Source organism: Gymnodraco acuticeps, unplaced genomic scaffold (genome assembly GCF_902827175.1).
Source record: "Gymnodraco acuticeps unplaced genomic scaffold, fGymAcu1.1, whole genome shotgun sequence".
Taxonomy (NCBI): domain Eukaryota; kingdom Metazoa; phylum Chordata; class Actinopteri; order Perciformes; family Bathydraconidae; genus Gymnodraco; species Gymnodraco acuticeps.
In genome coordinates, this window is record NW_022990023.1 from 5,050,981 (window position 1) to 5,078,970 (window position 27,990).

The window sequence follows — 27,990 nt, forward strand, 5'->3', positions numbered from 1 at the left end:
GTGCTAGTTAGTGAGGATCCGCCACTCCACAGGCAGGCTGCACTGGTGTGTCATATCATCTCACATCTAGTACAGTTATGCAAACTTCGATTTGATCAAAGATACCGGCATCCATCTGAATTCCGTCTGCTGAACGGAAAGCAGGAGGAGGAGGGACGGAGGAAAGATAGTAGTAAGTAAGTGGGCAAGTGGAAAGAGGGAAGGCAGTGTGGGCAGGGTTAAACTGACACTTAAAAAGAAGCTCTCATTGGCTTCTGTGCATTTCACCAGCAGCCAGGCGAGGGAGCGGATGAGACAGCAGCTCCTGGGGGAAGGTGTACTCTCACTTCTTGGGAGAAAGTGTATTTTTAGCTCCTTCCAACTCTTTTAAAGTTTTTCTCCATTTTGGTCTTGGGTGGAGGCTCACCATGGCCACTGGCATGGACAGGTTGCTGTGGTCAGTGCTGCTGCTGCTGCCAGTGTGTGGACTCTGTGAGGCTCTGCCAGAGAGCTGGCTGCCAGGGGTGTATCAGAACACCTTGGGCGATGCCCTGAAATTCCTCAACGATTACAACAGCACCGCCGAGGAGGTGTTCTTCATGAGCTCCTCCGCCAGCTGGAACTACAACACCAACATCACAGACCACAACTCAGAGCTTCAGGTGAGTCAGCTCCTGGAGCCTCAGAGCTTGGAGGGCAACCTTTCTCTCATGCTGCTATGAAATATGAAATTGGCCCATTGAAATCAGTTCTCGCCAGCGTTGGCACCACGTCAGTGTAAATTAATGCGTGGTCAAAGGTTTCTGTGGAGCTGAGCCCTGCTTGATTTGGAGATCACCCCTTATTCATTTCTCTCCAAATTGACATGCTCAGTTTCCTCCCAACGTAGCCAACTCAGCTTGTGTTTTTCTGAAATACAAAACAAATCTGGATGCCTGCGGTGCGAGCGTCTCCAAGTTTCGAAAACATTTCTAGGGGGCCTTGCATGGCATTTGGTTGGCTTTTCATTAGTTTAACTGTGTGTTTTATGATATTTTTTACTTGATAAAATGTCTTCAGATGGATTCACAGGATGCAGTTTTACACACACCAATGGTCTTTATTATCCAAATTGTCCACATTGGCAGCCTTATCTGAACAGAAATGTGTGGAGACAAGATATGAAACATTTGAAACACTTTATGGTTTTCATCTCAGTATACACCTGTGAAACATTTGCATAAACATTGTAGACGAGGGGGAGAGGATACTGGCAATAAAGCAGGAGAAGTGAACAGCCAGGCAGCAGACTGCAATAAAACTGCACAGTGTGAAAGACTGTTTATTTGCCTTCAGGCACAAGAGTCAATACATCCATATTCATGGCTATGTGCGAACAAAACAAGCTTATTCTGTCATAAAAACTTGCAAAAGCAAATTGGCCAAAGCCTCTGTATACGTCTGCTTGGACAGCTGTCACAACAGGATTTCAGTACACTGTCCAGGCTTTGGTCTCCTCACACATTGAATAGGTGTGAATGTGGAGCCCCCACCTCACCAGAGTCAACAGGGTCACACTGCAGAATTTGTTCTGCTCTCCAGAATGTAGTAAGGTGGAAGATGAGTGGGATTTTAGATGTAATGTACGAGCATGGGCAGATCAAAGATGGGATCAAAGTGGATCAGAGCCCTGAGCTGCATCTAAACTGGCAGCCAGGGAGAGCGGGGCGATTCACCCTGACAGAAAATAATGTTCCAACTGCACTCTAAATATATTGCTTAACACTGTGACTATTGTAATAAGGTGGCATATTAAGTTGCAAAATGTACACTGGGCCCTTAGCACACAAAGCATGCATGCAAATCTGCCTCCCAGGCTTCGAGGTGAGGGTGATTTGGCTCATGTTAGACATGTGGAATCAAGCTAAATATAAACTGATGAGTGGATATCAATGGCTCATGTCCTTTGAACCCCAGAATGAAATACCATTAGCTGCCTTCAAGTGTCACAATCAGACCTGAGGCTCGCTTCACTGCTAGCTTTTCTGTGTGATTCGAATGAGAAGTTGGAGAACTACCTTATATATAACAGTACAAATCCTTTGGGAACGTTTTTTTTCTTCTTCTACTAATTCAACAATTTCTACCTCTATATTTAACGAGATACTCACTTAGCTTTTAAAAGCTAAATCAATGAGCATGTGCTTTTTATTGTGGATATAAACCCTTGGTGTTGCTTTTTAAGTCCAGTTTATGTGTTCAAAGGGTAAATTAGTATAAACGTATAATAATTTAAAAGGCAATGTAACCTCTTTACAAATGACAATATTCCTTGCAGCTTGTCTAACAACAAGACCTTGAAGAAAAGAGAATCGGCATGTCGGTATCTGTATTGTGCTTCTTTGTTTGAGAATGATTATCTGGGAGGATGGATGGGTGTAGGCAGGCTGGAAAAAACCATTGAGAAAAAGACGTAGATTGAGAGCACAAAGGTCGGAGTTAATGCTTCAGCTCACTGTCTCCAGTGTTCCCTCTGCAGCATGTTGTTTTAGTGAGGGCTGTGAGAAAGACACAGATAAGAAACACTTCCACGAAAACATCGCTGGAATGAAGCCACTGTTTGACCAGTTTCATCAGGATGTGGTAACCTCAACAGTATGAACATGTTTACCAAGTGTAACTGAGCCAGCCCAATATGCAGTGTGATTTCTCAACTTTAACAGGGTTTAAACACAGTAAAAAAAAAAGAGGCAATCAAATGGCAAAGGACAGAAAGAAAGTGCTGTCACAATACAGCAGTAGTTCATTTTAAATTGGAGCAAATCAATGTGACAAATCCATGCACAGCAGCCTTGAATCCATCTATTGTCCCAGCACTGTCATTACACATAGAAACACCTCCGTCCATGACCTTTAAGAGTGCCGTAAAGAAAAGCTCCTGACATCCAACGAGGCCATACATGAACATCAAGTCATTTCTCAAATATTATCCTTGAGCTATGATTGTTTCGCTGTTCTGTCCTTGCCCTCAATAGACAGATAAGATAACACTTTATTGATCCAAGAGGGAAGATGTCAAGAAACACATCAAGGTACAGATGGAGACGTGTTGCAGTTAAAGCAGTTATAACAAGGGAGAAAAAGGCACGCAAGCGTCTGTTGGTCATTTCTAAGAAAACCAAACAGAAGGTATTAGATGAGAGGATAGTCTTCACATAATTTTATGATACATCTTAACAATAACAGTTGGTTTATGATTGTCTTTTGGATAACAACTAATATTGTTAAATATTATAATAAGAGCTTGCAGGTAATCAGTGCAATGAACAGCCCTCTGTAAATGGCACATTCTTCATCACGATGATTCAGCTCAAAACTGGTGGATATGCAGGCTGGTTTGCTACAATAGCAGTGAGGATCTAAGAGTCTAGACTATAATTTGGGGAGAAAGCGGTAAAAGACCATTTATGTCTTCACCAAATTGCATGCCAACCATAATTTCCTTGTCTTTATCTTGGCAATACTGAGCTCAGGTGGTTCTTTCCACACCACTCAAAGGTGTCCACTGTGTCCCAATGCACTCTCAATTCTGCCCATGTTCTACTCCTGTCACATCAATAAAAAAACTGACTACAAAGGGAAAACATTTCTGAATACTCGTTTTAAAGGTCACCTAATATGTAAAATCCACTTGTTCATGTCTCTTCTACATCAACATGTGTCCCCTCTGTGTAAAGAGACTCTGAAAGTTTCAGGGAAAAAGATTCTCTCTCTTTTTGTCCTGATCCATTTCTATTAAAACGTCTGAAAATGAGCCGATCCGATTTTGGCCACTTTATGATGTCATAACGATTTTGTGGCTTGTGTAACCATTAGCCAATCACCAACCAAGGTAACCCCCCCACCGTATCACCTGAATCTCCTCCTAGAGCACCATTGTGTTCTTTTTAACCAAATCTCTCTCAGAGGGGCGTGGGGAGGGGCTCCTTATTTTCATCTAAAGTAACAGACAGAGAATCAGCACTTTTGAAACAGGGCTGAAACAGAGGGGATTATGGGTAATGCTGCAATGATCTGTTTGGTGTTTGGAGCCAAACACTTCAGAGACATGTTCTGTATATATCTGAGACCTATAATATATTGATGAAGAACTGTATAATCGGGGACCTTTAAGACATGAAGATGCTAATTGTCTTATGCTACATACTCTTTTGCCCTTCCTGGCAGGCCTTTCACTTTTAGATTGTTGTTTTTTAAGTAACGAATATATGGTTACTACTTTTTTTTTTCTTCTGTAGGTGAATGCATCCCTGGAAGAGCAGGCCTTCTCCTCAGCATGGGGGTTAAAGGCGAAACAGGTCTTCACTCCTGAGGTTCTCCTCACTATCCCTAACGAAGACAAAGTACTGATGGAGAAGATTATGATCCTGGGAGTGGCCAACCTGCCCCTGGCTGAGAGAGAGGAGGTGTGTAGCTGTTTTCTAATGGGAACATTGATGTGAAACTGACCTTTTTTTGACTTCTAATCTCTTTTTTTTGTCTCCAGTATAACATAATTCTCAGCACTATGGACAAGATTTACTCAACGGCCAAGGTGCATCCAGAACCGAACATAAGCTGGAGCCTGGATCCTGGTGAGTAAATATAGAGCTGGAAAGGCCACTGGAGAGCGCAGAACCTCCAAGGCCACGCAATGGGAACAAAAGTAAAAAATAATTTGTGCAGCAGCCAAATGAATCAGATCCACTTCAAAATACGATGAGCTCTTTCTTTGCACATGCTTCACCCTTCCACCAAGTATCATGAAAATCAGACGAGTAGTTTTTCTGTAATCCTTCTGACAAAAAAACAACCGACAAAACAAGAACACAAACTCCTTGGCAGAGGTAATGTCGACTCAGTTTGGGACTTAAAATGCATGAATTATATGATACAGATGCCTTGGTCTTTTTCATGAAAACAGGATCGGAGCAATTTTGAAAAGTATGAAACACACAACAAGGAGGAAGGGGAAGTCTTGAAAAAAAAACAGGTTCCAAGTGGTTTAGATATTATCTGCCCTTGGAAAAGTAACAGGATGGGCAAAATTCATTCGGAGAATTCTCCAAAGGAAGTGTTATGTATGTGGGCTCATAAGTGTTGAGTAAAAAGCTATAGAAACATCATGTCGGCGGCTTTTAACGCTGAACAATGGCTCTGTGTTTTGTCAGCAACAACTGCCAAAAGTCATTGTGAGAAATCCTTGCCGGCGCACACAAAATGACAAAAACAGTTATTTCTACTTAAAATCAAATTATGAAAGTACAAACGTTAATTATGTGCAGGTAGACGAGGCACAGTCTGAAAATGATTACTGGTTTCGTAGTCTTTGTCACATTTTAAGGTGGAGCAGGGTTATTCAGGGTTCATCCTTTTAGTCTTTATAATAACAACCAGACTGTCAACATTACTTTTTCCACCATTTGAAGCATCTTCTTTGGTCTTCAACTTGTTCCATCCTCATGTCCTATTTCTGGCATGTGTGTTGTTTTACATGACGCTCAGAATATCATGGAGTTGTCATTACTCAAAGCTAATCTCTTGAATATGCGTCTCTTCTGGGCTTTTCCTGTTGAGAGAGAGCATGAAGTCAACTAAAACACAATACATCTTCATTGTTTTTGGAAAAACGTTTTGTCTGCATTCCAGATTAGGTCAGCCTCCCATTATAGTCCATCCTTTTTTTCACGACTAATGCGGTGCAATATTTTTTTTATTTCGCAGAACTCACAAATATCATGGCAACCTCCAGGAGCTACAAGAGGCTGCTGTACGTGTGGGAGGCCTGGCACAATGCATCAGGTGTTCCTCTCAGGGAACATTACCCCAAGTTTGTGGAGCTCAGCAACAAAGCCTCTAAAGCGGATGGTAAGAATTCCCCCTTTACCTTTAACATTGAAGCTCATAACGGTACAAATGACTAATTCATCATTTCTTTAGAATGACATGAAAGCAGCCCAAGGAGAGTCAAGGGTCATTAATGACTGATAAGGGAAGGGAAAGATAAAGAGTGAGAAAGAGAGAACTATAACAATGTGTCCTATTTAGGGTTTGCTGACACTGGAGCTGACTGGCGCTCTGGGTACGAGTATAAAGGCTTGTATGAGACCTTTGAGCAGGATATAGAGAAACTCTACAGGACGATTGAACCGCTCTACAAGAATCTGCATGCCTTTGTGCGCCGCCAGCTCTACAACCAGTACGGTCCAAAGTACATCAACCTGAAAGGACCCATCCCTGCCCACCTGATGGGTAGGAATTCACTTTTTTATGTTGCTATGCACACTTTAACAAGAGCCGTTAATGTGTGATACATGACATACAGACTGTCAAAACGACAGTATGCTTAATGAAGGAGTAGATTTTCCTCTTTTGGGAGTGCAGAAAAGGCTCTTTAATTTACCCATGCCTTTTATTCAACCCTTTCCTGGAAAATGTATTTTAATATTAAGTGAAGAGTATGACTTGCATGTAACCATGGATTCATTTGTCCATAGGCAGAGGATAACAACCCTAACCAAAATGTTTACTGGCTTTTTTTGTATCCTTGGGTAATTTGGCCATCATTTTATGTTTCAATGATGATAGTTCTGCATTTGCAGTATTATAAAATAGGTGTCTGGCAACATTCCCTGGGAAAATCACAAGCTGAGATCTTTGGGAATTTTTATTCAAATGCACACCTGCAATTACAACAAAATGGAAATTCAAGAAAGTATCTTCAAGTCAGATTTATCATATAAAATAGGCCTATAATACGATTTGGAATCGGTTCAATTGCATTTTATGTAATCTAAATCCAATTACAAATTCCTTTATCAAGTCTTATATTTAATCTTTTAGGTAGTTTGTTAAAAACTCAGTTAAAACAACCTTGGTAATTATATTGTGCACAAAGGGTGTTGGAGTAGTGACACATATGTTGTCACCGCTCCAATAACTCCCTAATGTAAATGGTGATTAGTTAATCAAAGCTTGGAAAAGCCTCAAAGATGTAATCACACATGCCAGGAACAATACAGTATCGCGGTGCGGACGCACCACTGCAGGTCATGTTGTGTGCTTATCACATTACTGTGAAAGAGCGATATCCTACAGTGTCCCTGACGGAGTATCCCATAACAAGTCAGAATTGTTGCTTGAGAGTGTTTTCTTCCTCGCTCTCAGGAAATATGTGGGGCCAGACCTGGAACAATATTTATGGTATGATGATCCCATTTCCTGACAAGCCCAACTTGGATGTGACTGAAGAAATGGAGCGACAAGTAAGTATGGGGAAAAGTCAAAGTCAACTTTATCGTCAATCTTTCAGTTTGTGTGTAGGCCTACAGACAGAGAGATCGAAATGCCGTTTCCCACAATCCCGAATACAAAAATACAAATATATATAAAAATATGTATATCCTATATATACACACAATCAACAGACACATTTATACATATGCACACATTAAGACATTCTTTTTATTTTAATTTATTTATATTTTAGTCAATTTATTGAACATGTCAGAAACAAAACATACAACAATAATAATTTTTCCTTATAATAATAATAATAATTATAACAAAAAGAAACGTTCAAGGTACAACTAAAAGAAAAAAGAAAATAAATTCTCAAATAGTCTCTGTCATGTTCAACAGGGGCAAGAAGAAGCTTAAAACTACTTTTCTGGTCCTACCCCCTCTTGCGTACATTTTCCTTGTAAATAAAAGATGAATCAAAAATAAATAACTTTTACAATTAAAAAAAATATGATTTTACAGCTCCTGCTCATAACCATGAATGATTTGGCTTCTAAATAATAGACATAAAAAGACTGTGTGCAACCGGGATTCTGTTGGACAGTCATCTTCAAATGAGATCATGAATCCAACTTTTTCTCTGCGTTTATATCACTCTAGTTTGATCAGATTGCATTGAGCTGAACCATTAATTGTGTCCCCTCCACAGGGCTATAACGCCACGCACATGTTTGGTGTGGCCGAGGAGTTCTTCACGTCTCTGAATTTAGACGAGATGCCCAAGGAGTTCTGGAAAGAATCCATGCTGGTGAAGCCTGAGGGTCGAGAGGTGGTGTGCCATGCGTCTGCCTGGGACTTTTACAACCGCAAAGACTTCAGGTAACGTCAACGAATGCAGTTCAAACCGGAGAGACGTGATGTAAGAATTACATATTTATTGTTTACACGTCATATGAATGAAATGATTGCCATGATAATACAACAGGAGAATGTAATGGTGTTTGGCGATTAGGCCCCGGTTTGCAGGATAATCATTCAGGAGGGAAAGAACCGCTCCGATGAAATCCCCGGGGTCTAGACACTGGTGGTGGTGATGAGTAGGTGAGACCGGTCTGAAGGAGGAAGGTTTAGCTTTGTCCTGAAGGAGACAGGAGGCGAGAGGGGTGGAGGCGGGTTGCGTGTGATCATCTGCAATGACAACTGACAGGGAGGAAGAGCAGGCATTTAAGGAATTTAGCATGTGCAGCGATTGGCTGCTGAGGGGTGACGCCCTCGTATTTAATGAGGGGGGAAGGGAGCCATAGAGTGACGTGTAAGTGACTCGTGTTAGGTCTTCCTTATTGAACTTGCGCTAAAGCTTTCATTTATATGAAAATGATTTAGTGAGTTCAGTTAATAGTTGCACTTCATTCATTGCCAACTCCATAGCTCGTCTTGTTTATAAAACGTGATGATATAATGTAATTGCATCGTCTTTAGGATCAAGCAGTGCACCACAGTAACAATGGAGCAGCTCTTTACTGTTCACCATGAGATGGGACACATCCAGTATTACCTGCAGTACAAGGACCTGCCTGTGGGCTACCGTCGCGGAGCCAACCCCGGGTTTCACGAGGCTATTGGCGACGTTTTGTCTCTTTCCGTTTCCACACCCAAACATCTGCACACCATTGGACTACTGAATACTACGACCTCTGACACAGGTAGAGACTAAGCCAAGCCACTGAAATACCCTCCCAAAGAAGAGATGTGGATGAATTGCAAACATTTAATTAGAAGAATCTTTAAATATCTAATTCATCATCAAATGCTTAAAATAATAGTATTTCTGCACTGTGTTTCTCCAGAAACGGACACCAACTACCTGTTGAAGATGGCTCTGGGGAAGATAGCCTTCCTTCCCTTTGGCTACCTCATCGACCAGTGGAGATGGGGGGTGTTCAGTGGAAACACACCTCCAGAGCGGTACAACGCTGACTGGTGGCACCTCAGGTAGGTTCATATACTTACAAGATACTTCACATTAAGACAATAGTTTGTTTTCCGGGATGTGTGATGATTAATTACTTTTTTTGAAAACAACTCATGTCTTTAGGCATACAGTAGAAGCTACAGCTAGTAACTGTTTCCCACTGGTGTTGATGCTAACTATGCAATGGTCTGTTGTTTTAGAAAATGACTTAAACCTGTAATAACTCACTATTTTGGCCACTTGGGGACATTATTAGCATTATCATTCATGTCCACTTCATAAGTTACAATCCAATATTCACTTTCTATTAGCTCTGTTTTAGTCTCTACAGTACATCCATCTGATATCTGTAGCTGCTAAATGCTCTATGTTTATGAGCTAGTCTGTTAAGTTTTGAGCAGGTAATGTACAGCCAATAAAATACATTTTGACAACTGTGAGAGGGAACGAAACAGTTGCAGATCGGACAGTTAAACAATAAGTTAATACTCTCTATTAAGCTGGATGGATTGGATGATACATTTTTACTAGATTCATCACTAAAATCTACCAAATCCAACATATAGTTTTGAATTGTAATTCCATATATTATGGAAAAACAAAAGCTTCTAACATGAATTCAGTAAGTTGTTCATAGTACTTTGACATTTGAGCTCCCAGAAATGTGTTATATGCTGGCCTGATGGGTCCGCTGAAAATCTTGAGGTGGCACATCAAAACTAAAAGCCAAACCTGAATTTCAGGAACCCTCACGCCACTGTAGAATATACTGTAGGCTAGTAAAAAATGTTAAAAATATGAGAGTTAAGTGAGTTTATCAGACTGGCTAACCTTTGGCCAATCCACTTCCACTGACTGAGACTCAGCAAATCCCAGCCGCACAATATTTAGGCCGGATTGTTGGTAGTAACAGTAGAGCTGGTTTCACTAGCTTGCATTCACACTTTAGTAGCTGCTGCTGGAAAAAGAGCACACATGCCCAGCTGTCAATTAATGGATACATAAAAGCTAAAGAATAAGGAAAAATTCTATCCTCATTAGGTTCAATATATTTTCCAGAACTCATGTCTTATGTAACCTATGCAGTGTGTTTTTAATCCATCTCTTATTTCATTTTGAAGGACGAAATATCAAGGCATCTGCCCACCCACCAAACGCACAGAGGAGCATTTTGATGCCGGGGCAAAATACCACATCCCTGGAAACACGCCGTACATCAGGTAGCTTTTTTTTTCTCGATGTAATAGTTTACATACAGAACACAATAAGCCAATGAACATATTTTGTATATGCATTCCTCCAATTACTGGCCCTTGAGTCTTACACGATACAATAACCACACAATAGCAGGAAGCTTCAGGAAATAAGCCCCAGCTGGTTTCTTAAACAATGTGACACATGTAGCCAAACACACACTTAGTATAACAGGCAAACATCATCTTGTGTAGTTGTTGCTAAAACACACACTTACAGCATCCTTCAAATGTAAGACATTTGTAGTTTTGCACTCTAGTAAATACTCTACTTAAGTTACATCTCTTGATTTGTCTTTTTTGAACTAAATATTTGGAACATTTTGAAAAGCAGTAGTGTAAATACATATTACTAAAGAGATAACGGAGTAATTGTTTTCCCTGCAGGTATTTTATCAGCTTCATCCTGCAGTTCCAGCTTCACAAAGCACTGTGTGTTAAAGCTGGCCACACGGGTCCCTTGCACACATGTGACATCTACCGCTCTACAGAAGCTGGGGCAGTTTTAAAGTATGTGACTTGTCGGGGTCTCCTTTGTTTATTACCCAGATCATGAATACTGGATTGAAGCAAACAGTGAAGGTGTTTTACAGCTGTATTCTACCTTCTCCAGGACAATTCTCCAGGCTGGCTCTTCCAAACCCTGGCCTGAGGTGCTCCAGGCGGCCATTGGTACCAACAGGCTGGATGCCAACGCACTGATGGAGTACTTTGACCCCATTACTAAGTGGCTGGAGGAGCAAAATGTGAATGAGACATTGGGATGGCCGGACTTTAACTGGGTTCCTCCCATCCCAGAGGGCTACCCTGAAGATATTGGTAAGAGCGTCGCTCAAAATGAACGGTCAACAAACAACAGACGATAAAACACATTCACATTATATTGTTTAATAAAGTATAAGTACTCATCTCGATGAATCAAGTAAAAAAGTTAGAAAATTGTATTTTTTGGCTATAAGATTTAACTAGGAATCTTGTTGTCTGCAGGATGGTTTAAAAGTGTAAACTGTAAAATCCCTCAGTCTATTACACAATACTCTCTTGCATGCACACAAACATTACATTTTTATTATCTACTGGAAGCGGTACAAACATATACTCCCTCTCCACACGCTATTGTTTAGCTAAAAGTGAAACTATTTGGATTTGATGTGCATTATTTTGACCAGACAAGAACACGGATGAGCTGAATGCAAAGGCTTTTCTAGAAGAGCACAACAGGACAGCTGAGGTTGTGTGGAACGCCTACACCGAGGCCTCCTGGAAGTACAACACTGACATCAATGAAGCCAATAAGCAGGAGATGGTGAGACCCTCTGACAGGCCGTCTCCACTGAAATCACCTTAGCGTTGTTCAAGCATCATCTACCATCAATCAAATGTGAAAACCCATTGCATGTTTTGTTAATTTTGTGCATGAATTAATAAAAGCATCATCAAAGAAGTATTGCTTAATCGAAAATGTGTCAATGAATCAGTAATGGACTGAGTTAGTCATTCTCTAATCCAGTGATTCTCAAATGGGGTATTATGAGATAATCATTACAAAAAATACCATGCATGATTACAAAAATAATCATAGTACAATAAATTAAATTGAAAATAAAATGTTATATTAAATATTTCTAGAACCCCCAAGGGTTCAAGATCCGTTCTTGTGCTTTTCTGGTGCTTAACTGGTTCTTCTCTGTTTTTACAAGTGTGTGGTCGTGTTCTAGTTACTTTGCTCAGCGCTACTGCTTGTTACAACTTTTAATGCCGTACTCGCCATTAATTGTTATTGCTCAGGTTAATCTCGCCCCCCTCCGACGTAAGCGTATTGGTTCTTGCCGGGCAGCCGAGTGGGGCCATCTAAGAACCGGGTTTCGGTACTGAGAGCCGGCTGCGCTGCGGTAGAACCAGAGCTAAATCAGGCTCTAGACCGGAACCACGCTGAGCGGAAAGCTAGTTGCAATATTATATTATAACAAATAGTAATTGAAATGGAATCGTGGTTTAAACGTAGCAGCACTACAGCAGGGAACGTGGACAACGGAGAAAAAAAGAGAGCCAAAATTGAGCCAACAAAATGCTGTCAATATCAGGATGCGTATGCTTTGATGGGATTCACGTCAACAAATGGCAACACGCCCCAGGCATTGTGTTTTTTCTGTGGGGAGAAACCAGCCAACAGCTCGATGAAACCAGCGCACCTCCAGAGACATCTCAGCACCAAACACCTGTGTCATGTTGGTAAGCAGTGGCGGATTTAGGATTGTAGGAGATCCGGGGGTTAGCCCAGGAGTTGTTGAGGGGGGTGCAGGGGTAAAGTGCTATTTTTTTTTACAAGTGGGGGGTGGACCGAACATCCTTTAGGGGGGTCATCGCCTCCTCTAGGGGGGTCCGGGGGCATGCTCCCCCGGGAATATATATATTTTAAATATTGAAGGTAAAAGCATCAATCTGGTGCACTTTGAGAGCAACATTAACCCTACCTTAATAATACCTTAAAGCGGACAAAAGGCACTGAAGAACACTTATTAATTAACACCCTTTAATGAAGCAAACTAATGCCTTAACTCACTCAAATACAGTCGTTTACTTATTTCGGTGAAACAAATGTGCGTAGAGTTTTAAAGGATGATTCTGGCGCATTGCTTATCGTTTTATAAATCTATTCTCATCCACCATCTTTGTTTGTGACGTAAAGAGTGTAAGAGTCACGTTTCTGAATCGGACACTCTGAGTGGATGCAGTCACAGCCAATCGGAGTCTGATTCAGAGGGTTGCCTGCAGTTCCGTTGCCTGTCAGTTCCGTTGCTATGGTTCCGTTATGTGTACTGAAACGAGAGCCGTTATAATTCCACACGCGAAAACAAAATAAAAATTATAATACGTTATTTTAGTGTCTTAAAAGTAGACTGAGGTATGAAGGGTTAACGTTACATCTTAGGATAATTTTTAGTCATGTTCTGTATACAAACTAACATATAAGGGTATACTTAGTGTGGTTACTCCATGTTTACTAGCTATAACATTAACGTTACATCACTCTTTTTCACTTCTTACTCAGTCAGCCAGAGTGCAGATATCACCATTAGATTAACAAACCTGAAACATCATCCATTTCTTCACTGCTGGTGATGACATTGTTGTCAGCTGCTGATACTGATGCTGCTGCAGCTTGTGGCGCCTGCTTCGATGAAAAGAGCTTTCTAATATCCATAACTTTATAGGCTATTAGCTTAAAACTCGTCAGGCATTGATTGATTGATTGAACAGTTTATTAACAGCTTGTATATTGGGTACAGTTCAGCTCAAAACATACAATTGTTAAGGGTCTTGTTTACATCAGGGTCCCCCATTTCCAATTCATCATAATTACTAGGAAGGAAGGATCACTTCTTCTTCAGGGCAGGGAAGGCTACGCAGTACGCAGGCTACTGTCCCGCAGCGGCTGCCTCTCTGGTGGACTTTGGTACTGCACATTACTCCCGAGACGTTTTAACACAAAAAAAAACATTAAGTGAAACATCCGGGGCTTTTCAGAAAACATCCGGGGCTTGAGCCCAAGTAGCCTTCCCCTAGCGCCGCCACTGTTGGTAAACCACCGGAATGTTTCAAGAGAAAACTTGCTGAGTACAGATCCTCGCAAGAGATGATGCGAAAAGTCTTCACAACATCCTCCAAAGCACTGGAGGCATCGGACCTAAAACTCCTAAATAGTGTAATTGCAGTGTTATTACATGGTTTGTTTATAATTGCACTTTTTTTCAGTTACAACGTTTTTTAAAAAAAAAACCTTTCATGCATTGTGGTCACTACATTAGGGACTGCTAATTTAATGCTGTTTTCTTGTATATGCATGGGGTTTCGGATGGTATAGTTGCACATCAGGCACCACAGTGGATTTTATTATAATATTTGTGTATTGTATTTTATATTTTTTGCATAATATATAATTTTGTTCATTGGTTTGTTAAACATATATTACTTAAAAATCAGTTTAACATTTTTTTCTCATGGCATAAAGATGAAAATATCCTTAGTTTGTTGTAATTCATGCATGAAGGAGTTAATAAATCACACACTGATGGAACATTACTATATTGTAATTATATATATATATATATAGGCTTTTTCTATCAAAACATTTCGGGGTCGGTCAGGGGGTACTTGGCTGAGAAAATGTTTCAAAGGGGGTACATTACTGAAAAAGATTTGAGAAGCACTGCTCTAACCAATGCATGCATGTATCATCTGTGCATTTCATCCATGCAATTAGCCTGCTTCCACTGCTACATATGTAAGAACAGACAAATAAAGAGTATTCATTCATTATCCCTCTTCAGCTGAAGAAGAGCCTGGAGATGTCGGCCCACACCCTGCAGTACGGAGAGAAGGCCCGTCAGTACGACACCACCGACTTCACGGACGGCTCGGTCAAACGCATCGTCGAGAAACTCAGCGACATTGAGAGGGCCGCTCTGCCCAAGGCAGAACTGGAGGAGGTGTGAAGGGAACTGGGTTTAGTTTGACGATTATATATAACTGCTCTATAGAAATTGTTTCATGGTTTAGTTGAATTGGGAACAAAAATGTGCTTTCCATAAACAATTGTCACTGTACATGCAACAGGGATGCAGAAAACTCAGTAACACAATGAACATGGACGCCTAATAGAGGGAAATGTGTCTGTTACGCTTACTCACAGTGATAGGCATACATTAGTTCTAGCTAACAAAACACTAGGTAGCTAAAAGCGGTAATGGTGCTAACCAAGAGTACACAAAGTTAGATCTTAGAGGAAGTTAAAATGAACTGTGTCCCAGTCCATTAACATGCAGCACAGGTTTAAAGTACTAAGCTTCCCTTACACTAAATCCCTGATGTTTGCATCAAATATAAAACAACTTAATGCTTTGCAGGTAAAACAAATGCAAATTGCCATTTTGTGAGAGAATAAAGAAAGACACCAGTTGTTCAATTTGACAACACGCCCAAATATTGCTCAAAAACCAAAAAATAAAATAAAATTTAGAAACATGCTGCAATAGCACAACATGAAAAAGGGAAGTAGAGCGTTCTGGACGACACTAAAAAGTGATGCCCCTTAGCATTAGACTTTGCTTATTATTTACACTGTAATGGGGGTTTACCCCATCAGGGCTTCGCATTAGCTCCATGATACTGAACTGATATCCCAATCAGCAAAGTAAAACCATTAAACCTTAGCGCACAAGGTGCTGTAGTTAGGGCTGTGCACATATTCATAGGTCCAGAGGTACGTTCAGTAACCTTTTATTTATAGCTCCACCTAATTCTGTGCAAAACAATTCAATATCTTATTAAAAGCCAAGGCTCTGACCTGATAATTACAATGTTTGTTTTTAAGAACAATCGATCTAATGGTGGGTTCCTTTACCTTTTCAGTACAACACTCTTATATCCAACATGGAGACCAAGTACAGTGTGGCTAAGGTTTGCAAAGATGATGGTACATGCCAACCGCTGGATCCAGGTGAGTGTGTGAAAAACATGTCAATCATAAAGGGAACAAATATTGGTATTTGATACAAGGAGTACAATGATATGGTTCCCTTCAGATCTCCAGAAGATCATGGCAGAGTCCAGGGATTATGACGAGCTGTTGTTTGCCTGGAAGGGATGGAGAGATGTTGCCGGCAAAGTGCTTCGCGAGGATTACAAGAGATATGTGGAACTGGCCAACACAGCTGCCAAACTCAATGGTATGACCTCAACGAGTAATTCTACATCCACCTTGGTATTTTGAATAGTGTGACAATTGAATTTTTCAACAATCTTCATGCAAATTAATGAAAGACATGAAAGTGGTATAATCTTGTCATTTTATGCTCTGTATTATTTTTTGCCAGTTTTTTATTTGGTTACTAACCTGGCCACTTACATGGTTTTTCTTCTCGTTTTAATATTAGTGAAATTATATTATCCCATACAGTTTGGCAGATTTAATGACCGAATAACAAAGGAAAAACATAAATACATTTTGTGAACAATAAGGATATCATTCTGTGTTTTGTTAAAAAAAAAGAGGCTACGTCTAAATACCTTAAATAGTCGGTTTCAGGGATATTGGCTTAAAACGTTTGCATAAAAGTATTGTATTACATTATTATTATTATACTCTTATTAAATACACGTCACTGATGAATGCTTGTATCCCTGGTGCTGTCTGTAGGCCACTCTGACAATGGGGCTTTCTGGCGCTCCCTGTACGAGACCCCCACCTTTGAGGAGGACCTGGAGGCTCTGTGGAAGGAGCTGGAGCCGCTCTATCAGAACGTGCACGCCTACGTCCGCAGGTCTCTGTTTAAAAAGTATGGCTCTGAGCGCATCAACCTGAAGGGACCCATCCCTGCTCATCTGCTGGGTAAGCAGGGACGCTTTGGGACTCCTTTTCATAAAGCTGCACTGTGATTAAGTACAATGTTTGGGGGCTGCTTCCAGAAATGTCACTTTGGAATTTAAAGGATTCTAACACTCTAGCCCAAATGCTCCTTTTGTGTGGAAGCATACCCCATTGATAATCTGTTGTTGGCTGGTAGATGCATTTGGATTTAGACAGGATTTAATTTGCTTTCAGAGGCATCAGGTGTGAGATTGTGTGTGACAGTTCCTCAGAGTTAGCGATTGGACTGACTCAAAGCCACAAAGCCCACTCGGTTTAACACCGTCGGAGAATGACTTGCCCCATAAATTAGAAGAAAAATATATACGAATGCCATCTTCTGTCCTTTCAGGCAACATGTGGGCGCAGACGTGGTCTGGCATCATGGATTTGGTCATGCCCTACCCAGATGCCAGTCAGGTCGATGCCACTCCTGCCATGGTGGCCCAGGTGAATGAACACAAGAGCCATAATGATCACAGCTTTCTTTCACACATAAATATATAAGGACAATCAAAGAAAACACACTCACACACACGCTTGCCCAACAATAAATGAGATTTGAATAGTGGAGGATATAAACAGCAGACATCCATAACTGACATAAAGTGTACATGAACATGAATATATTCTGTGTTCATATTTTCAATGGTACGTTACCTCCTATACTTTTTTTGAACGGGCATCTGTTTGGACTTTGTGCAGTCACACATATTCTAAAACGTCCAAATGTGAAATACCTCATTTCCGGGAAAAACTGCTTATATACATTCACACTCACATCTCATCTGATGTTCTTTTTTTCTCGCTCAGGGCTGGGACGCCAAGAGAATGTTTGAGGAATCAGACAATTTCTTCACCTCTCTGGGTCTGATCAAAATGCCAGAAGAGTTCTGGAACAAATCCATGTTGGAGAAGCCGTCTGACGGACGCGAGGTGGTGTGTCACGCCTCTGCATGGGACTTCTACAACAAAAAAGACTTCAGGTCAGTTTTTCTTGTTTTTAACTGGTAAGTTCATCAGTGCTCTCTGACATCATGATGGTCTTGCCTAACATTCATACACATCAGAAGAAAATAAGTGTAGATGTAAAACACAAAATGTAATGTAATATGGAAGTTGAATAAGCAGCAACTTGCGATTTATTTTAGTATAAGAAACTGATAACCTTGCCTGTAGTTCCTCATGTAGTGTACATACAGTATAATACTACTATTTAATCAAAAACTCTCAATACTATGTAATCTCTTGCCACAAAAGCTATATTCGGTATAGTCATATAGATTAAGGGACAATATAGTATTACATTTCCCGCTTATAGGTCGTAGAAAGTCCATAATACAAATAGATGTAGTCCTGACAAATCTACTAATGGGTTGAGTCTCATCCTCAACATAACATGAATTTTAACGGGTTGTCATCAATGAGTAAATAATCTATAGATACAAAAATTATATTTTGTTCTAGACATGTTCATTTTGCTGTTAAGTTTGCCATTTTGCCATTGCTATGGGGATTCACGTGCTTTTGGAACAAGCCTCTAGTGGCAATTTAAGGAACTGCAATTATTGGCACTCGAGTTGACTTCACCTTTCAGCACCAGAGGTTTCTGCTTTGTCATGCAAGCAGGGCCGTATCCAGGATTTCCTAAATACCGAGGTCCAAACATGTTAGGGGAGTTCGGGGGATACCCCCCGAGATTTTTGGGATTTTCATGATCTAGTTATGGTGCTTTTTAAGTCCTATGGGGGGTCACAAATTGGATAATATATCGATTTCAAACCATGTCAGTGGGCTGACAATGTCAGCATCAATTATTTTGAAAGTGTAATACATAATAAGAATCAGTTGATTGTTATTAGATCTGGACATGCAGACGAGGCTAAAATGATCACAAAACATCAGTGGCGAGCCGTGACTTTTATACCTAGGCCCTCTGACCCCCACCCCTTCCCTCGAGTTATTACGTCACAGCGTATACGTATACTTCAGCGGAATATCAAAACAACGGCCCGGGGTGCAAAACGCATCAATGAAAGCGACCCTCTACCACACAAAACAACACCTGTAAATAACCCTATTTGTGTTCTTTGAAATTGAAAAGGATATTGCATTGTGTTTGTTACTTTCATTGCAGTTGTATGTCTTAAGTGTAATTTGGCATGCTTTTATTTTGAAGGCGAGTTAACGCTGTTGACAGGAAGTTGTTGTTGCTATGGAAACAAGAAACGTTTCACAGCGGGCAGAACTTGTCATAAAGTCCGCGATAATAACACCCACCCATTTAGCGGGAAGATATGATTGGTCAATTGTACTGTCATTTGACATTACTCTATCGTTCAGTTACTATAGCAACCCTCTGTGAATTCATAGCTGGACCGCCTGGACGTCCAACAGCTCCTCTCTTCACAGACTCGCAGAGAGGGGCTTCTTTCATTTAACTCTTCACATTCCAACATAAACTGAATAGGCAGATTCGAAGGATTTATTTCTTTGGAAATGTTATTTTAAATACAATTAAATCAAGTTATTTTGGTAAAACTAATGAAAAATATAACTAAAAAAATATATTAAAAAATATATAATTTGTTTTAATGTTTTTAAATATTATTTTGTAGAATATCTTAGGCCCTCACAGAGGGCCCTGATGGCTAACCTACAGCCTCTCTTCCATCTTCTTGAGTCTCTCTGTGTTCTTCCTGTTCATTACTCTCTCTGTCCTCTACGCTTTCTCTTTGTTCAATCTCTCCCTCGTTGTTCACTTTTTGCTCCTCCTCACTTGTCGCTCCTGCCAGTGAATCAAAAGCAATTCAGCTATTTAGTTCATTTCACTTGTTTGTTTGCATTCTTTTTTTATTTAAATCTGTTTTTGTTTGATTCTCAAAAGAGAACAAAGATGTAAGCAAATTGTGTTTTATACAATTGTATGTTATTACGACATAATCACAAGACTATTGTTATAGATACATCACATTTTTCTCTCTCTCTCCGATTATATATATCTCTAACTCATATCTCTCTCTCTCGCTCTCTCTCTCTATCTCTCTCTCTATCTCTCCTCTCTCTCTATCTCTCTCTCTCTCTCTCTCTCTCTCTCTCTCCTCTCTCTCTCTCTCTCTCTCTCTCTCTCTCTCTCTCTCTCTCTCTGAGCTTCGACTGACTGACGTAGTCTTTTCATTATATCTGAGTCAGTGTAAAAAGAAAACAATACAATGTTATATCTTCGATGTTTTACTCAAATTGAAATAAAAGAAAAGCATTACAACGTTTGTTAAAAGGTAATCCTTCTGACATTGGATGAATGTAATTAACTTTAGCTCTCTAGCTAGTTTATTCACGCAATGTAAACCAAAGTTTAGCCTATAGCTGCAATATAAGTTAGTGTGCATGTTGTCGGACGTCCACTGACTAACGTAGAGCATTCACACAGGATCTGCTGCTCATATGACGTCCTGATGAACAGGAACACAAGCAGCCCGCTGGACTCAGATCTCTAGATACCTCATCACTCCTCCTCTGGACTCAGATCTCTAGATACCTCATCACTCCCCCCACAGGGGAGTTCGCTTGGGCCTTTGTTGTACTCTATATTCACAAATGACCTTCCTTACGTATTAAATAAGTCCAGTGTAATAATGTATGCTGATGATTCCACGATGTACAGTACAGCATCAACATGCAGTGAGTTAAACTATCTACTTAAAATAGAGATTAAAGCCATAGCAGACTGGGTCAACAATAACAAACTGGTACTCAACATTGCAAAAACAAAAGCAATGGTGTTCGGATCCAGACACATGTTAAGCAGCAATCCTCAATTAAGCCTGACACTGGCTGGTCAGCCAGTGGAACAGGTAAACGAGACTAAGTTGCTTGGCATTGTTCTTGATTCTGGTTCACGGTGGATAAAGCAAATTGACAGTATCGTAACTAAAATGGGAAGGAGCATAGCTGTGGCGAGAAAATGTACAAAGTATGTAACACCAACCACTTTGAAACAAGTCATTCAGTCTCTGGTTTTGTCACATCTTGAGTACTGTCCGGTCATATGGTCATCAGCAGCAAAAACACATTTACAGAAATTACAAATAGCTCAAAACAAGGCTGCCAGACTAGCTCTACACTGTTCGAAGCGCACTCATATTGGAGTTATGCATAGAAGCCTATCATGGCTTCCAGTTGAGAAACGTCTGCAATCTCGTATTATCACTTTTTTTTTAAATGTCCAATTTAGCAAAAAACCACTGTATTTTTATGATCAAATAGTTTACACAAGAGACGAGCATGACCATAAGACTAGACAAGCTACATCAGGCCATCTACTGGCACCGAAACCCAGGACACATCTTCTGAACTCTTCTGTGTCTTATAGAGCTATACTGGAATGGAACTCATTGCCAAACTACCTTACTGAAATAGAGTCCAGAGCCTCTTTCAAGAAGAGATTGAAGGGCCATCTACTAATGACCATGTACCCTTGTGAGCTGTGAACCCTAATTTAATTTGATCGCATGTTGTTGATGATATTGGTGATATTTTTAATGTTTTTAATGTTATTAATGATGTCAGGACTTATGTCCTAAATGTTGCTGTATTATTGTTGTATTATTGTTGTATTGTTTTAAGTGTCGGACCCCAGGAAGAGTAGCTTTTGTCGAGAGCAAAAGCTAATGGGGATCCTTAATAAACATAAACATAAACTCCTCCGCTGCTCCGGTACAAGTCCGGGCTGCGGTGATTTGTTGATACATGTCGTTTTCTTCTGTTTGCTTTAATCGAGGCTACGTAGTTATGCAGCGCCCCCATGGTCAGTAAATGGAAGTACTACAAAGAACCCCGTTTAGTGCAATTATTTCACAAGTTTTGTAAACACAGCTCGGGAAATATTACCGAGGTCCGGACCTCGGTGACCTCAATGGTAGATACGGCCATGCATGCAAGAGTGGAAAAATCAAATAAACGTAGGCTAAAGGTGTCAGAATAAAACAGTTTTTATGTGTTATTGCAAGAAAAAACGCATCAATAGGTAGTTCTTTCTGTAATTAGACCTTGTTTGTGTCTCCAGAATCAAACAGTGCACTGTTGTGACCATGGACGACCTGATCACGGTTCACCATGAGATGGGTCACGTCCAGTACTTCCTGCAGTACAAAGACCAGCCCGTGTCCTTCCGCGATGGAGCCAACCCCGGCTTCCACGAGGCCATCGGCGACGTGCTCGCCCTGTCCGTGTCCACGCCCAAACATCTGCAGAGCATCGGCCTCCTGGACAAAGCAGAGAGCAACTATGGTGAGTGACCATTAGTACCGTGCAGTTCTGTGGAAACTTGTGATGTTGTAACGATGCTGATTATCTTGTGTTTCTGTCCCTTCCTGTAGAGAGTGATATCAACTTCCTGATGAGCATGGCGCTTGACAAAATCGCCTTCCTGCCTTTTGGTTATCTGATGGATCAGTGGAGATGGAAGGTATTTGACGGGCGCATCCCATCGAGTGAATACAACAAAGAGTGGTGGAACCTCAGGTGAAGTTCCTTACAAAACAAAGTGCAATACTCATCATCTAGAATTTCTAATCAATTATTAATTAAACAAAAGTTATCAGTGAGGAGCAGATTGACTATAATAAATTAATACATTTGTAAATGGTTTACTTATATAACAACTCGATTTTTCTTTATTGCTTCGCAGAATGAAATACCAGGGACTGTGTCCACCTGTAACCCGTACTGAGGATGACTTTGACCCGGGGGCAAAGTTCCACATCCCCGCTAACGTGCCATACGTGAGGTAAATGTTCCTGATTCTGCAGAACAAGCATGATAACTGAGCACGAACAGATGGAACAGCTCCAGTGAACTTTGTAAAGATAAGATAAACGCAGGATCCTTGACTGGCTACAAAGAAAATGAATCACCCTCAGGCAGAATTGACGTGATTGATGTTTTCTTTCTTCTTGAATTTAAAGCAAAACTAATGACATAATGATCTTTTATCAGGTACTTCGTTAGCTTCGTCATCCAGTTCCAGTTCCACAAGGCTCTGTGTGAAGCCGCCAAGCATACCGGGCCTCTTCATACCTGCGATATCTACAAGTCTAAAGAAGCTGGGACGCTTATGGGGTAAGACGCAAGACACAAGTGAACCCATCTATAAACACCTTGGGTAGAGAATGATATGCAACCACTAATGTTTCAGAAGAAAAACCTTTACATAACCTATGGAGCATTCACTGTCATTAGAAGTGAAGTCAAATCTCAGATTTTTCCTCATTAGAGAATGGATTTCAAATATGAACATAAATACAAGAAATTACTTAAAGGTCACCTATTGTGCAAAATCCACTTTTTCATGTCTCTTCTACATCAACATGTGTCCCCTCTTCTTCATGTCTCTTCTACATCAACATGTGTCCCCTCTTCTTCATGTCTCTTCTACATCAACATGTGTCCCCTCTTCTTCATGTCTCTTCTACATCAACATGTGTCCCCTCTTCTTCATGTCTCTTCTACATCAACATGTGTCTCCTCTTCTTCATGTCTTTTCTACATCAACATGTGGGACGTCCCCTCTGTGTAAAGAGACTCTGAAAGTTTGAGGAAAAAAGATTCGCTCTCTTTTTGGCCTGATCCATTTATATAAAAACCTGTCTGAAATGAGCTGATCAGATTTTGGCCACTTTATGATGTCATAACAACCCCCCCCCCCCCCCCCTCACCCACATCGAATCCTGTGTGACTGCAATAAAATCCTGGATGCAACACAACTTCCTCAAACTCAACAGCAATACAACTGAACTCCTCCTCATCGGCTCCAAATCCACCCTCAGCAAAACCCCCAACCTGACAGTCACCATTGATGGCACCCCTGTTTCCCCCTCCACCCAGGCACGCAACCTTGGCGTTATATTTGACCCCACCCTCTCCCTCGAGCCCCACATCCGTCAAGTTGTAAAAACCTCATTTTTCCACCTCTGCAATATTGCCAAACTCCGTCCCTCTCTCACCCGCCCTGCAGCTGAGCGACTCATTCACGCCTTCATCTCCTCCCGCCTTGACTATTGCAACTCACTCCTCTACGGCATCAGCACTACATCCCTCAATAGACTCCAGCGTGTCCAGAACGCAGCCGCCAGACTCCTCACCCACACCAAATCATGGCATTATTATTTTTATTATTAGAAATGTTATTCATTGGGATAAACCCCTTGAGATGCACCATCTCGTTTTCAAGGGGGTCCCGACAATAGCAACAATTTACAGACATACATAAACAAAAAGACAAAATACAAAACATGACACACAAGACAAACCACATACAGTCTGTTAAGTGAAATTCAAGCAATGCACACAATCATTACAATTTGAGACAGTCAAGCAAATCAGTTTCATCAATATCAGTTAAAGGTGGGGTAGGTAAGTTTGAGAAACCGGCTCGAGATCGATATAATTTGAAAATAGAGAACCGGAGAAAATCTTCCACTTCCTTACAGAGCCCCTCCTCCAACACAGATCAGGCAGGTAGGCCATCCAGTTATTTTAGTCGGGCCGGCTAAAATGATTGGTCGTGCTTTTTACAGTACTACGGCTTCCACAGATGACGTTTTTTTATGGATTTTTGTCAAAGCACTTCAGATATTCATTGCTATCTGGATGTTAAGAGCATTCCATGGAATATAACAAAAAGTGTATCTCGAGCCGGTTTCTCAAACTTACCTACCCCACCTTTAATAACAAGTACAGACCAGTTGAAAGTGAGATAACAATGCATGTTTAAATATACCCAATGATGCAAGAGATCTAATAGCAGCAGCATCACATCACCCCGGTCCTCAAAGAACTTCACTGGCTCCCCGTTTCACACCGCATCCATTACAAACTCCTGGTCCTCACTTTCAAAGCCCTCCACCATCTGCCCCCCCCCCCCCCCCCTACCTCCCCCCCCCCCCCTACCTCACTGACCTCCTCATCCTCTACCAACCACCCCGGTCCCTCAGATCCACCTCAGCCGGTTTGCTTTCCATCCCCAAGGCCAAACTCCGGAGCTTCGGGAACAGAGCCTTCTCTGTGGCAGCCCCGAAGCTCTGGAACTCCCTCCCCCAAGACCTCCATGAGTCTGAGTCCCTCACCCTGTTCCAGTCCCGCCTCAAAACCCACCTCTTCAACTCTGTATCCATAAGCCCCACCCCCTCTCAACCAACTTCCTCCTGACTGCTTTTCTGTTTTGTTTTGTTTCTTTGTTTCTTTTTGGCTTTGTTCTTGTTTTGTTTGTCTACCCTCCCTCCCAAATGTAAAGCGTCTTTGGGTTCAAGAAAAGCGCTATAGAAATAAAATGTATTATTCATATTTATAACGATTTGTTGGCTTGTGTAACCATTAGCCAATCAGCAACCAAGGGAACCCCCACCCACACCTACCTTATCACCTGAATCTCCTCCTAGAGCACCATTGTGTTCTTTGTAACCAAATGTCTCTCAGAGGGGCGTGGGGAGGGGCTCCTTATTCTCATCTAAAGTAACAGACAGAGAATTAGCCCTTTTTGAAACAGGGCAGAAACAGAGGGGATTATGGGTAATGCTGCAATGATGGTGTTTCGAGCCAAACACTTCAGAGACATGATTTGTATATAACTGAGAACTATAATATATTGATGAAAAACAGTATAATAGGGGACCTTTAAAATGAATATTGTGTTTATTTAGTTCCATCAAGTATTTGTCAGTGCAGGCAGCTGGTGAAAACATGCTCCATGCAAAGTGTTTTAATTATCTCTAGAACACACTCCTGCTACTGATCTTCCTCTCTGACCCTCTCTGTGTTGTCCCTGCAGTAATGTGATGAAGTTGGGCTTCAGCAAGCCCTGGCCCGAGGCGATGAGCATGATCACCGGCCAGCCAAAAATGAGTGCCCAGCCTCTCATGGAGTATTTCGAACCGCTCATTAAATGGCTGGACGCAGAGAACAACAAGAACCAAGATATTCGCGGGTGGCCCGAGTACGACTGGAAACCAAAAAGTAAGTCCAAGACGTCCATCCATCCACATGCTTTGACACTTCCACAGAAACGTGAATAAAAGCACAATTATGTAGGCAACTGCTCTGTGTTAATTATGTTTTCCAATCACCAAGCCAAATGATTTTTGAAATCCTTCCCAGAAATAAAAGGCATAATGTTTTCACACAGGGCAATCGTTTTGTTTTTCTCCTTGTCTGTGGCTTGCAGTGAAATCAATATTCTGCTCCTCTTGTTTTACTGATGAGGTCGTGCTGAAAAGATGTGTGCAGATTAGATTGATGAGATTCTAACCAACAAGAGAGCGCAAGGAAAAGATAATGGGAATAAGAAAACAGCTGCAGATCAAAGGAGAGATATACTGAATTCAGATGAATAATTAATTGTTGTGGAAAGAATATAATAAAGATTGTTTCCTCACTCTGTGTATAAAGGGGTGTAAATAAACATGACTTTTTTCATCGTGATGCACAGTACTTTGGAGACATATGTTAGTTTTTAACCTCGTTTTTTATGTCAGTTTCAACAACAGTGTGATCGAAACAAAGCATCAAAATATGTTGAATAAACAAAATATATGTAATGGCCTCAGGAGTCTACAGATTAAAGGTGGGGTAGGTAATTCACTTCAGAAACACTTTTTGTTATATTCCATGGAATGCTCTTAACATCCCGATAGCAATGAATACATTAAATGCGTTGACAATAAATACATAAAAAAATGTCATCAGTGGAAGCCGTGGCGCTGTAAAAAGCACGACCAATGATCTGAGCCGGCCCGGCTAAAGTAACTGGATGGCCTACCTGCCTGTCAGCCTTCCATCTCGTGCACAAATGTATCTCGTGCCCTCATTGGTCATGTGTGTGTGTTGGGGGAGGGGCTCTGTAAGGAAGTCTGAAGGAAGGGGCAGATTTTTTCCGGTTGTGTACTTTCAAATTCTAGCGCAGTCGAGCTGGTTTCTCCATTCTTACCTTTAAGGCATGTTTGATGAGCGCCATCTATAGGGAGGAAGAGAATTATCTGGTGTAATTTCAGTACTACAAGTTTTTTTTAAATGTTTCTTTCAACACACTATAGGCCTACTATGACTTTTTGACAAACTACCATTAGCTTTTTTTTTTAAATGTTTCTTTCAACACACTATACTATGACTTTTTTGACAAACAATACCATTAGCTTTTTATATTTTCAACATACATGCCTGCATACAATGCGATATTATGACTTTCACAATATTTTCGACATAGTCATATAGACTCTAAAAAACAGTTCCTATGCTTTTCCATAATTTGATTTCATTTTCGACACACTATAGCCTACTATGACTTTAATTTAAAATACCATACTATTACCTTTTCAACATACTATACTTTGATCATTTTTACATCATATACTATGACGTTTTCAATATTTATTTATTTCTGATATAGCCTACTGATTTCCATAATTTTCCGACATACTATACATTGGCTCTTTATATAACATATTATCACTCTTTTCTTGTGAATTAGTTATAAACCTTCCTTTCATTGAGATGTATTTGTCCTTTGTGTGTGTGTCCAGCAGGCGAAGTTAAGGTTACGGATAATAAAGTGGGCTTCCTGGGTCTGAGTGTGGACGGTGCCTCTGCTGTGGCCGGCCAGTGGGTCCTGATGGTGCTCAGCGTGGTCCTGTTGGTCGCCACCATCCTATTGGGCTACAAGTACAGGAAGTCAAAAAAGGGATCTGAAAAGTCCTTATCCACAATGGAGCTAAAGCAAAAGGACTAATCATCAGTGGTGGCTAACTGTTGCTAGCACAGTACCAACTCAATGTGAACATCAGTGTTTTTGTGTACCGTACAGTACACTTGATTGAAATTGCTTTTTCTTTTTAGTCGGCCTTCTTATCTAGTCTTGTATATTTGTTGTATACACTTGGAGTGAAATTATTTTTTGCCTATGCAAAAGAACATTACATTTTTGTAATTTATTTGCAATATTTGAATGTTTAGAGAAGAAATGATTTAAATGAATGTGTGTAAAGTCATTGATTGCATTTGTGGAATATTGATTGTTTTTTTGTTGAATCCTTTGCATTTCTACAATAAAGATTAAATATGTATAC

General features: G+C 40.7%; 1 protein-coding gene across 2 annotated transcripts; it reads left to right on the forward strand.

Moving 5' to 3' along the window:
• On the forward strand, positions 1-27,989 carry ace (angiotensin I converting enzyme (peptidyl-dipeptidase A) 1). 2 transcript variants are annotated; one of them, XM_034214825.1, is made up of 25 exons: positions 1-641; positions 4,257-4,424; positions 4,505-4,592; positions 5,722-5,865; positions 6,046-6,249; positions 7,165-7,262; positions 7,949-8,118; positions 8,719-8,942; positions 9,087-9,231; positions 10,333-10,431; positions 10,852-10,974; positions 11,078-11,283; positions 11,634-11,770; positions 14,796-14,954; positions 15,877-15,964; positions 16,050-16,193; positions 16,664-16,855; positions 17,226-17,323; positions 17,687-17,859; positions 21,939-22,162; positions 22,252-22,396; positions 22,563-22,661; positions 22,871-22,993; positions 25,701-25,885; positions 27,448-27,989. In XM_034214825.1, exons 1-25 carry the CDS (start codon positions 408-410, stop codon positions 27,651-27,653), a joined length of 3,876 nt encoding a protein of 1,291 aa, XP_034070716.1. In that variant the 5' UTR covers positions 1-407; the 3' UTR covers positions 27,654-27,989. The 2 variants fall into 2 exon arrangements, with proteins under 2 accessions (XP_034070716.1, XP_034070717.1); XM_034214826.1 differs by having other exon boundaries at positions 27,451-27,989.
• Position 27,990: the final 1 nt, after the last annotated feature.